This window comes from Chiloscyllium punctatum, chromosome 13, assembly GCF_047496795.1.
Source record: "Chiloscyllium punctatum isolate Juve2018m chromosome 13, sChiPun1.3, whole genome shotgun sequence".
Classification (NCBI taxonomy): domain Eukaryota; kingdom Metazoa; phylum Chordata; class Chondrichthyes; order Orectolobiformes; family Hemiscylliidae; genus Chiloscyllium; species Chiloscyllium punctatum.
Window position 1 is genome coordinate 79,817,639 of NC_092751.1, and position 12,737 is coordinate 79,830,375.

At 45.9% G+C, this 12,737-nt stretch overlaps 1 protein-coding gene across 1 annotated transcript in view; it reads right to left on the bottom strand.

Annotated features, from left to right (window-relative positions):
• Nucleotides 1-12,737, bottom strand: part of LOC140484563 (tolloid-like protein 2) — a 174,573-nt gene that overhangs the window by 89,182 nt on the left and 72,654 nt on the right. The window contains exons 6-7 of the mRNA XM_072582942.1: nt 8,414-8,519; nt 5,721-5,845 (exon numbers count right to left, since the gene is read on the bottom strand). Of these exons, the coding sequence (XP_072439043.1) occupies nt 5,721-5,845; nt 8,414-8,519 (231 nt within the window). The remainder of the gene's footprint in view (nt 1-5,720; nt 5,846-8,413; nt 8,520-12,737) is intronic.

Consider the following 12,737-nt stretch of genomic DNA (forward strand, 5'->3'; position numbering starts at 1 on the left):
TGGAACCCAGCAACAATTAAGGGCCGGTTAATGAGGGGGATTTCTTCAAAGAGCATTTGTGTCGAGATGTGCTCCAGGTGATTATGCTCTGCTTCACAGGTTGTTCCCAGCATTGAACAGCAGCAACACATGAAGGAAGAGCTAGTCTCCAACACTGCCGATGCACCAGTGGTGATTAAAGAGCCGTTGAGAATCAGGCTTCGATAGTGCGGTGTGCTGAGGGATCTTGCAGAGTGAATGCGAGGTGAGCTTCCTCCAGCCTAAGCCCCAGCTGCCTGTTTCCAAGACAAGGAGCAGCCACAGTGAAAGAGGTTAATGTTAGCCTCTCCCTCTCAGAACATTCCAGGATTTTAAAATGTTCCTAACTGTCTCCCCCCCCCACAACATGCTATCATGTGCACCGGGGTCACACAGGGCTTTTCCCCCACCCTACCACTACCACCACACCAGCCCCCCCAACACCAACCCCACCCCACCCCCATATCCACCACCACCCCCAGGCCCCCGACGCCACCAACTCCCACCACCCTCAGGCCCCCCCCCCCCACCTACCACCACCCCCCACCCTACCACCACCACCACATCCACCCTACCACCACCATCCACCCCACCCACCCCCACCACCAAGTGGTGTCCAGGGATTGCCCTCCTCAGACAGCCCCACTGGTGCATCTCGACAGGGAGTCTGCCATCTCTCGTCTCCGTGTCCAATTAGTTATGGGCCTCTCTCAACAGCCAGTGGAGATCATGGTGTGTTTCCAATCCAAGCAGCAGGAACCAATGCCACAAAGTCAACTCCCCACCCAAGACACCCTAGACTGAGAAACATGGGAGTTTCCATTGGCCCCAGCAGAGAAACACATCCTGGAAACTTTATGATTTTATTGTGTCTGGGAGCTTGCTGTGTACCTGTGCTATGGTTCCATCATTACAACGTAATGGGTAAATGTCAAAATGTGTTTCATTAGCTGTAAAACATTTTGTGATATCTGTGAAAACATTATATGAATCTAAGTATTTTGTTTTACTTACATACTGTCTTATATCTGTACAATCCCTCATTAAAAGGCAAGGTACTGTTCCTTAAACTCATCTTGATCCTCACTGGAGCAGACCAAGGGCAGGGATGTCAGTGTTACAGCAAGATCGAATCAGGTTTATGGATACAGAGTGGTGTTCCACGGAGTGGTTACCCCAATGTGTGCTTGGTCTCCCCCTGTGTTGTGCTCACATTGTGAGCAGTGAACACATTAGATTAAATGGAAGAAGTAAATGGATGAGGGTGATGAATAGGGTAAGTAGACAATGTCTTTTCCCTGGGTTGGGGCAGTCCAGAGCTAGAGGGCATAAGTTTAGGGTGAGGGGGAAAGATCTAAGAGGGACCGAAGGGGCAACCTTTTTACATAAAGGGTGGTGCATATATGGAATGAGTTGCCAGAGGAAGTGGTTGAGCCTGGTACAATTGCAACATTTAAAAGGCATTTGGGTAAGTATATGAATAGCAAAGGGTTTAAAGGGATATGGGCCAAGTGCTGGCAAATAGGACTAGATTCATTTAGGATGAGTTGGACTGAAGGGTCTGTTTCCATGCTGAACATCTCGATGACTATGATTGTTAGTACATGTAAATCACCACCCCAGCTGGAAGGGTTTTTGAGGCTTAAAAAAGGCAGGCATTGCATCTCCTGCATTTGCAAGAAGTGATTTGGGAAAGGGTAAGGATTTGATGGCCATTGAGGAATAGATTGGATATACTGACAGGAGAAGGGTGGGGAGGTAATGTTTGATGGTAACACCACCCTAGGTGGAAATGATAGAGGACAAGCTGATGAATGTGGAGACTGATGAGGTAGAAGGTGAGTCATAGAGTCATAGAGATGTACAGCATGGTAACAGACCCTTCAGTCCAACCCATCCCATGCCGACTAGATATCCCAACCCAATCTAGTCCCACTTGCCAGCACCCAGCCCATATCCCTCCAAACCCTCCCTATTCATATACCCATCCAAATGCCTCTTAAGTGTTGTAATTGTACCAGCCTCCACCACTTCCTCTGGCAGCTCATTCCATACACGCACCGCCCTCTGGGTGAAAACACTGTCCCGTAGGTCTCTTTTACATCTTTCCCCTCTCACCCTAAACCTATGTCCTCTAGTTCTGGACTCCCTGACCCCCAGGGAAAAGACTTTGTTTATTTACCCTATCCATGCCCCTCATAATTTTGTAAACGCTCCAGGGAAAATAGCCCCAGCCTGTTCAGCCTCTCCCTATAGCTCAAATCCTCCAACCCTGGCAACATCCTTGTAAATCTTTTCTGAACCCTTCCAAGTTTCACAACATCTTTCCGATAGGAAGGAGACCAGAATTGCATGCAATATTCCACCAGTGGCCTAACCAATGTCTTGTACAGCCGCAACATGACCTCCCAACTCCTGTACTCAATACTCTGACGAATAAATGAAAGCATACCAAACGCCTTCTTCACTATCCTATCTACCTGCGACTCCACTTTCAACGAGCTATGAACCTGCACTCCAAGGGAAATCCTATTCTGGTTCTGTGAGGAAAGGGAAGGGCAGGAAAAGTGGTGGACACTGAAGAGGGTCCTGTCAGCCAAAATGGGAGAGCGATCCTCACCCTCATTTGAAACAAACAAGAGGAGAAATCGAAAGCAATAAAGATGAACAAGGTAAAAAGAGACAAACAGAAATCACATCAAGTGAGAAAAGTTTCGTTGGGATAGGCATTCCTAGGAGAGCAGTGTCTGTGAATTAAACACAAAATTGACAATCAGAACATTCCAAACGGTGGAAATCTGTACAAAAAACCCCAAAATGCTGGAAATACTCAGCAGGTCAAACAACATCTGTAGAGAGAGAAAGACACAGTTCACATTTCAAAGTTCACAGGTTGGGGCTGTTTTCCCTGGAGCGTCAGAGGCTGAGGGGTGACCTTTGATCAGAAGTGAGAAATGTTAGTAGGGCTGAGAATATGAGGAAGGATCAGATGGAAACCTTCGCATCTGTCCTAAAGTGTGGTGCCCAGAGTTGGACACAATATTCCACATGAGGCCCAATCAGTGTTTTTATTTAAACAAAAGATGATTTTAATCTCCTTGCCTTTATGCTTTATCTCCCTTGTTATTAGGCCCAGGATCCCGTGTGCTTCATTATTCACTTTTTCAACTGGCCCTGCTACTTCTAATGATTCATTCACATACACCTCCAGATTCCTCTGCTGCTGCATTGATTGAATTTCATAGCTTAGGGCTGAAAATGTGTTGCTGGAAAAGCGCAGCAGGTCAGGCAGCATCCAAGGAGCAGGAGAATCGACGTTTCGGGCATGAGCCCTTCTTCAGGAATGAGGAAAATGTACCAAGCAGGCTAAGATAAAAGGTAGGGAGGAGGGACTTGGCCTGCTTGGCACACTTTCCTCATTCCTGAAGAAGGGCTCATGCCCGAAACGTCGATTCTCCTGCTCCTTGGATGCTGCATGACCTGCTGTGCTTTTCTAGCGACACAATTTCAGCTCTGATCTCCAGCATCTGCAGTCCTCACTTTCTCCTTTCATAGCTTCGGGACCAGGCAGGGAGAAGCTTGGTCACCACTGGTGGAACAATTCAAATCAGCAGCTTAGAATGTTCCAGAATTGAAGGATTACAGATATCGTGAAGGTTCATGAGGCCGAGGGAGATTACAGAGATAGTGAGGAAGGAAATTGAAACAAAGCAATGTAAAGTTTAAAATGGAGTGTCTACCTGGTTGGTAGCTAATGTAAAGTTGCTCATTAGAGAGAGAGATGACTAGTGATGGTTCAAGTGAGGGAAGAGGTTGAGAAAGACAGTCCTTCTTGGTAACCTCAGCCCAGTGAAAGAATTGAGCCCACTCTTTTGGCATCATACTGGATGGAAAACCAGCCATCCAGCCAACTGTTCACCAATGTATGACAGCTAGTGCAGAGGGCACTGAGGAATGGAATCAGTACCAGTAAAAGGTTTTGGCATTAGTAAAGGTTTGGGGTGGCACGCTGGGTCAATGGTTAGCACTGCTATGTCACAGCGCCAGGGACCCGGGGTCGATTCCAGTCTTGGGCGACTGTCTGTGTAGAGTTTGCACATTCTTCCTCTGTCTGCATGGGTTTCCTCCGGGTGCTCCAGTTTCCTCCCACAGTCCAGAAATGTGCAGGTCAGGTAAATTGGCCATACTAAATTGCCCAGAGAGTTCAGGGATGTGTAGGCTATCTGCAGCAGTCAGGGGAAATGTAGAGTAATAGGGTAGGGGAATGGGTCTGGGTGGGATAATCTTTGTTGGGCCAAATGGCCTGTTTCCACACTGCAGGGATTCTATGATCTAGTGTTCTGGAATCATTCAATCTTATGACAATCAGATGATTGGAGACCTGTCAGGGAAGTACTGAAATAGTCAGCTCAAGAGCCATGTTGTTCAGGAAGATTTCATTGGCTGTCAAATATATGTCATAAAGTTACAGCACGGAAACACACCCTTCAGCCCAACTTGTATATATTTTGAATGTTATACATTGCATACAACATTTTAAAACAATCTTTTGACAATAGATTTGAGGTTTTAAGCCATCAATGAAGTGAGATACATTTACTGCCACAGTTCGGGGAAACAGCTTCAAAGGGTTTTGCAAACTGACTGTAAGCACTGTGAAAGCATGGTGACAATCTGTTAACTCACGTGCTGACGGTGTGCTTAAAAATAATAGATTTTTCAAAGGCAAACTGTCACTACTTTATCAGTATTGATATAAAAAGAGAGTTGAGGGGGGAAAAGAATGTATAAATATCTATTAGTATTGGCTAGTGACTCTTGATTTCCCTACATCCTGTGATTCAACACTGTATCTGGACATTGAATCGACCTTTAGCTATTGATCAACCTCCTGTAATCTCTCCACTTAGTACCATAGTTTTAAACTCTATTCCTTTCTATTGCTCCTTTCAAACATTGATTAAGGTGAAAGTAGAGCTCATTTAGTATGGCTGTACCACCCCATCTTTTGTGAAAGTTGAACAACTCAACCTGATTGGTAGCTGCACAATTATCTCCATCACTCACACTCCTCAAGCATTTTGTGAAAACTGCCAACTACAGGCTAAACATATCCAACTCCTTCAGTGACTATCCCCTGTTTCACTAGGCTGCCTAAGAACGTTCCCGAGAATATGTCAGCATTGCACAGGCTCACTCGTCAGGTTTATGCGCACATATTTACGCACTAGATCACTAGATTTGCACACACTTGCTCACCATATTTCCACACTCACAATCACATTAGTTCACTGTAGTTTCCATTTTGAAAAGATAGTCACGGGGCAATGGTTGGATACAGCCCGATCACAGAGAGAAAATGAGGACTGCAGATGCTGCAGAGTCAGAGTCGAAAAGTATGTTGCTGTAAAAGCACAGCAGGTCAGGCAGCATCCGAGGAGCAGGAGAGTCGACGTTTCGGGCAAGAGCCCTTCATCAGGAATGTCTGATGAAGGGCTTATGCCCGAAACATCGACTCTCCTGCTCCTCAGATGCTGCCTGACCTGCTGTGCTTTTCCAGCACCACACTCTCGACTACAGCCAGACCATGGTCACATGGGTCACATTCATATTAAGGACATGCAAAATTTTATGCTTCATGTTTTCTTCTAATTAAATCTCAAATACTTTGAAGAGGAGGAGCTAGATTTTTGTCAGGTTACCTGGACATCGGTACAACTTCTTGGCTTGGGCGATATCACCTTTGCTCAGTCTTACTCTCTGTCCAATGGGAGGCCTCATGCCATGTTCATCTCTACGAGGAAGGATGGTGTCCAAGAAAACACCCCTTTGGAACAAACAGAGTGCAGCATACCATGAACACGACAGCGGGAGAAACAGTGGGGTGATCACAATAGAATGACTTGGTCGCAATCAAGTCAGAATTCTGTCGACAAATGCAAAAGCAACTCGAGCACTGAGCTGGGTGTCCATAACCTGGTTAAGGAACAGGCAGTGTTAGACTAACTCACTGTAGATGAGACAGAATCGTGTTTGAAAACTGCACTGAATTACCAAACTATTTCCCAAATTTTTAATCCTTTAGGAAGATTATTAATATTTGTTTCAGTTTCCCCCATCCTGCTCTGGGTCGATCATTCTCTCACAGTTTTTATTTCTCTCACAGTTTTTATTTCTCTCACTGTCTCCCTGTCCTTTCCCTCTCTTCCTGTGAAAGTTAGATATGTTAGAAGCTGACACAGCAATCACAATCAGCTAAGAATCAGTTAATGAACCCTACAGGTAGATACAACACCCTGCAAATCAGATCAGCTACTCAAGGCCTCAGTCTATACGGGCTGCAAGGCCTGATAGCACAGGAGGCTAGCAAAATGGAGTCAGAATGGGGTGGCCAGAGTTGGGGGACAGATAGGCAGCAGACATGGGCGACATGGTGGCACAGTGGTTAGCACTGCTGCCTCACAGCGCCAGAGACCCGGGTTCAATTCCCGCCTCAGGCGACTGACTGTGTGGAGTTTGCACGTTCTCCCTGTGTCTGCGTGGGTTTCCTCCGGGTGCTCCGGTTTCCTCCCACAGTCCAAAGATGTGCAGGTCAGTTGAACTGGCCATGCTAAATTGCCTGTAGTGTTAGATAAGGGATAGATGTAGGGGTCTGGGTGGGTTGCGCTTCGGCGGGTCGGTGTGGACTTGTTGGGCCGAAGGGCCTGTTTCCACACTGTAATGTAATCTAATCTAATCAGACCATCCATGACTTTGTGGAATCAGGCTCAAAGGGCTGAATGATCTACACTTGCCCTAGATCCTTTGTTCTTTACCAGGATCTTTTCTGACACTGCCTGGAATTTATGGCTGTCCTTAACAAGGCAGCCTCAGGATGAGGCAGCAGTTAGGTGGGAGCAATGGGTAAACATGACTCTCCTAAGAGAGGGGAGGCAAGAGAGAGAGAGGGGGGGAGAGACAGTGAAGGAGACAAAAAGGAGTCCATCATTAAGGATGAGATTGCAGAGCACTTGAAAGTGCATGGTACAATAGGACGAAGTCCAGCGCAGCTTCATCAAGGGGAGGTCATGAGCAAGTTAGACAAAGGAGAGCTAGTGGATGTCATCTATTTGGATTTGGCAAGGTGCCGCACAGGAGGCTGCTAACTATAGTAAGAGCTCATAGTGTTAAGGACAAGGTACTGGCATGGATTGAGGATTGGCTGACTGGCAGAAGACAGCGAGGTAATAAAGGGGTCTTTTTCAGGATGGCAGCCAGTGGCTAGTGGAGTTCTGCAGGGGTCAGAGTTGGGACTACAATTATTCATGTCATACATTAATGATCTTGACAAAAGAACTGAGGGCATCGTTGCTAAATTTGCAGGTGACAAAAAGACAGGTGAAGGGACAGATAGTGTTGAAGAGTTGGGGAGGCTGCAGAAGGACTTGGACAGACTACGAGAGTGGGCAAAGAAGTGACAGATGGAATACAGTGTGGAAAGTGTGAGGTCATGCACCTTGGTAGAAAGGATAGAGGCGTAGATCATTTTCTAAATGGGAAAAGACAACAGAAATCTGAAGCACAAAGGGATTTGGGAGTACTAATTCAGGATTCTCTTCAGGTTAACATGTGGGTTCAGCTGGCACTTAGGAAGGCAAATTTCAAGAGGGCTGAATGTAAGAGCAGAGATGCACTGCTGAGCCTATATAATGCTCAGATCAGACCGCATTTGGAGTATTGTGAGCTCTGTATCTAAGGAAGGAGGTACTGGCATTAGAGGGGGTCCAGGGGAAGTTTGCAAGAATGGTCCCGGAGATGAAGAGTTTGTCATATGAGGAGCGGTTGAGGACTCTGGGTCTGAACCCAATGGAGCTTAGAAGGATAACAGGGGATTGGAACTTACAGAATATTGACATACCTGAATAGAGTCGGTGTGGAGAAGAGCTCTCCTAGAGACTAGGACCTGAGGGCACAGCCTCAGAACCAAGATGAGGAGTTTCTTCAGCCAGAGGGTGGTGAATCTATGAAACTCATTGCTGTGCAAAAGGCCGTGGAGGCCAAGTCATTGAGTGTATTTAAGAGATATATATTTGTAAAGAGACCAAGGGTTATGGGGAGAAGGCAGGAGAATAAAGTTGAGAATCATATCAGCCATGATAGAATGGTGGAGCACATTCATTGGGCTGAATAGCCTAATTCTATTCCTGTATCTAATGAAAAAGAGAGAGAGAGAGAGAAAGAGAAGGTAAAAGATAGAGAGAAAAAAAGAAAAGAGGAAGTAACTGGGAACCCAATGAAAGGAAAGAGGAAAATCAAATCAAGGAGACTCAGTAACAGCTCAGTGAGTGATCATTCAACCATGACTTGTTACAGGAAGCATGTGAAGAACTAAATTGACAGAACCTTGAAGTCCAACCTGGAGAAGGTGTTCCTAGCATAGTGCATAATGCTGTCAAAGTCATACGTCTCCCCTAAGGAATTGACCTCGGCAGGCTCCATCTTCAGGAAGTTGTACTCCTGCCCTGTGGTACAACAACAACCAGCATTATTGTGAGACGAGGGGGAGGCATCACTGCGAACTGCAATCTCAGATTTTGTCAAAGGTGCACGTTTGAAGGCTTGCCTATTTTCCAAAGGACCGTGACTGACAGGGCCACATTATATACCCATTCACCGGCCTTTTGATATCCAGTTACTCAGTAGCTTGATCATTTTGCAAATAAGCCGCACAAAAATAAATCAGCAATTCGTCCAACTGTTCTGACCAGTCTAAACAGGCAATTCAAATAAACTCACCAAGTTATTGAGGTAATTTTGGAAAGCAAACATTTTGCAAGAGGGCAGCTTACCAATGAAAGTTGACTGAAAATTTCATTAAAAAATGAACAGTGTAAGACATTCATTTCTCATGTCGTTCGTATGGTGCAATTCAATGGAAAACGTGTTGTCAGGGAGACAGGCTGCTCCTTTGTCAGAGCCTGACACTCAGTTTGGAGCCCCAATGACTGGGCTTGGTTTTCTTTTCCAACAATTACCAGCAGAATATATCGGTCAGAGTGCATTCAAACTTCTTTATTTCATCAACACTTACCAGCTCAGCTTTACCCTTTGTCCTTAGTTTATTGGGGGCGGCATGGTGACTTAGTGGTTAGCACAGTTGCCTCAGCGCTAGGGACCCGGGTTCAATTCCACCCTGGGGCAACTGTCTGCGTGGAGTTTGCACATTCTCCCAGTGTTTACGCGTCATTCCTCTGGGCGCTCTGGTTTCCTCCCACAGTCCAAAGATGTGCAGGTTAGGTGACTTGACCATGCTAAATTGCCCATAGTGGTAAAAACAATGACTGCAGATGCTGAAAATCAAATACTGGATTAGTGGTGCTGGAAGAGCACAGCAGTTCAGGCAGCATCCAACGAGCAGCGAAATCAACGTTTCGGGCAAAAGCCCTTCATCAGGAATAAAGGCAGTGAGCCGCTCACTGCCTTTATTCCTGATGAAGGGCTTTTGCCCGAAACGTTGATTTCGCTGCTCGTTGGATGCTGCCTGAACTGCTGTGCTCTTCCAGCACCACTAATCCAGTAAATTGCCCATAGTGTCCAGGGATGAGTAAGCTAGGTGCATTAGTCAGGGGAAATGTAGAGCATTGGGTTGCAAATGGGTCTGGGTGGGTTACTCTTTGGAGGGTTGGTGTGGGCTTGTTGGGCCAAATGACTCGTTTCCATACTGTAGGGATTCTATGATAAATTGCCATAGTGTCCAGGGAGATGCAGGCTAGGTGGGTTAGCCATGAAACGCAGGGGCACAGGAATAGGGGATGTGGGTGGGTCTGGATGCTTCATAGGTTCGGTGTGGACTCAATGGCCCTGTGTCCACACTGTAGGGATCATATGTAGCACACCCAGACCCTGAAGTGATCCAGTCTAACCCATTCTGAACCCTTTGGCAGTCCATCAGAAATCTGCCCAAGACCCGTTGTTGGTTCATGCACAATGCACAGCAAGAGCCCATTGGAATATGATTGATGAAGAAAGGAGTGTGTTGGGACAAAGCTGCCTCCTAAAGTTCTCTAAAGAAGCCCTGTGCTCAGGCCATTCCTCTCCCATTCCTCTGAAAACAGGGCGAGGAGAAAATGGGATTATTTTTGCTGAGTTCAGGATATTTTGGTGGGATGTGGCCCAAAGGATATTTGGGAATCCATTGAATTAACCACAATCAATTTTATTAAAACTTAATATTGTATGTATTTAACAGACATGAAGGAAGCCATCTTAAAATGTTACTCCAAGATGTAGTTGACATAATTTGATCCTTTTCACCCTCACTTTGGGCTGTTAGTGTTTAAAAACCATCATTATCATCTTCTAAGCTCTGTTTTCTGTGGATTCTCAATAATTCTATTCTTGTCTTTTGATACTGATGACAACATATTCCGGAATAGCCACTCTGGTAGACTCCTATCTGTAAGCAGACTTCACCCAGTGCTCAGTGCCCCCATCCCAGGCTCCATGCCTTCTCCAGCCTTATTCCTGCATTGTCCCCCTTCACACCAAGCTGTTCCCAATCAGGCACTTACTTACCTCGCAGATCCCTCAACGTCCACGATATAATAAAGAGACAACTGCCTGAATTGGGCAGGTCTTTGGATAGCTGGAGAGAGGGAGGCTCCTGTCAAAATGGTGCTGGCTGGATTACTCCGGATGTAATCTGGCCCGGTGTGGGGAGAAGGTCACTGATCCCATGTCAGAACCTGTTGCTGTCCTTGAGCAGAGAATGGAGATACAGTACTATCCTGCTGTGAGACCATTCTGTAACTCACACAGGATCGGAGTTGGGACTGCAACACTATAAACCTATTCAAAGGCCCACATTGCAGACTGATGATGTTTCATGCTGGGAAGGGCAGTTGACAAAGTTAGCGCAAGATTATTAAGAGCAGAGCCTGGATTTAGCTGACCCAAGACCTACACCCACACTGTCTCCAGAAGGAAGGAATGATGGATCAGGAGCAGAAACTCTCAGTCACATCTCATGGCTGCTCACTGCTGGGATTAACTCATTTAGCATTAGGATAATGAGGAAGACGTTGTCGTGACTTGAAAACTTGTTGCCATTCCTTCAGTGGCGCTGGGTCAAGATCCTGGAATTCCTTCCGTAAAGGCATTGCGAGTCTGCCTATGGCACATGGACTGCACCGGTTCAAGAAGACAGCTCACCATCACCTTCTCAAGGGTAACTAAGGATAGACAATGAACACTGGTCTAACCTGTGTCCCCCAACCTGTGAAAGAATGAATTTGAAAACAGTACAAAGATTGGAACTGACATCATAGATATGGTTGCCTCTGTGTCTCCTCTCGCGTAAGACTTGTGGACCAAGAACCCTGTTGGGTGAACAGTGCATTGGGTGTAGCATTGAACTTGGGAAATGAGCAAAATTTAACAAACAGATGAAGGAACACAGAAGGCAGTAAACCTGACTGAAATCAGAAGGCATGCTGGGATCTTTCCAAAGTTGGCTAGACTGCAAATGCATCACGGGTATTATTCTTGTTTTAGACTGAAAAATAAAATGTAGGCACCAATCACTCTCAGCAAGATTTAGCAAATCTTTGAAGGGCAGAGTTTTAGTACCGTATAAGGAGACTGTAACGAAGAGACTGCATAAAACCACAAGACGCAGATAAGGATATTTCAGGTGACTACGGGTCAACTAGCCCAATGCCAATTAACATTTGTCCTATTGCTAACATATGGATGACACTGGTAAATAAATGGATTACCTAAAGAGAAATGGTGTCTGACAAACTTCACTGAACTCAAGAAAATCATAGAATTCCTATTGGTGTGGAGGAAGGTCATTCAGCTGATTGAGTCCAGACTGACCCTCCGAAGAGCATCCCACCAAAATTCAACCCGCCTACTCTATATTCCCCATGGCTAACCTGCTCATCCCTGAACACTACAGGCAATTTAGCATGGCCAATTCACCCAACCTGCACATCTTTGGACTGTGGGAGAAAACCCACGCACACACGGGGAGAATGTGCAAACTCCACGCAGAAAATCACCTGAGGTGGGAATTGAACACAGGTCTCTGACACTGTGAGGCAGCAGTGCTAACCACTGAGCCACCATGCCACCCTTGATGATAGCTGGAATAGTTGAGGAAGGTCATGCAGTGTCATAGACGAATGGTGTATGGGATTTTAAAATTCTCGCTCTTGATTTCAAATTCCTCGATGGGCTAAGTCCAGCATCCCTGTCACTGGAAATTCTGCCGACCACAACTCCTAGCACCATCAATGTAATAAAACATTACAAAGTGCTTCACAGGAACACTCAAAATCAACAAACAATTTGAAGCACATGATGAGATCTTGGGTCAGATCAAAAACTGTAGGTTTTAATGATATTCTTAATGGAGGAATTTGAGGAGGACAGGTGTAGGGAAGATAGAAAGACCTATCTCCGAATGGTGCCCTACAATCCTCAACAACCTCTGCATTCTTCCAATTCTCATATCTTGAACATTCCCAATTTCAATCAGTCCATCAGTGGCATCCAGGCCTTCAGCAGTCGAGGTCTCAAACTTGTAAATTCATCTGTAAACCTCTCCACCTCTCTCCTCCTCCTTTGGGGCAGCATGCCTGGGTAATTTGATCAGGTAATGCTCCTGAAGCAGACCTGGGCTTCTCTGCCAATACAGGGTATTCCTCACCTCTACCACCACCTTCCCAGTACCC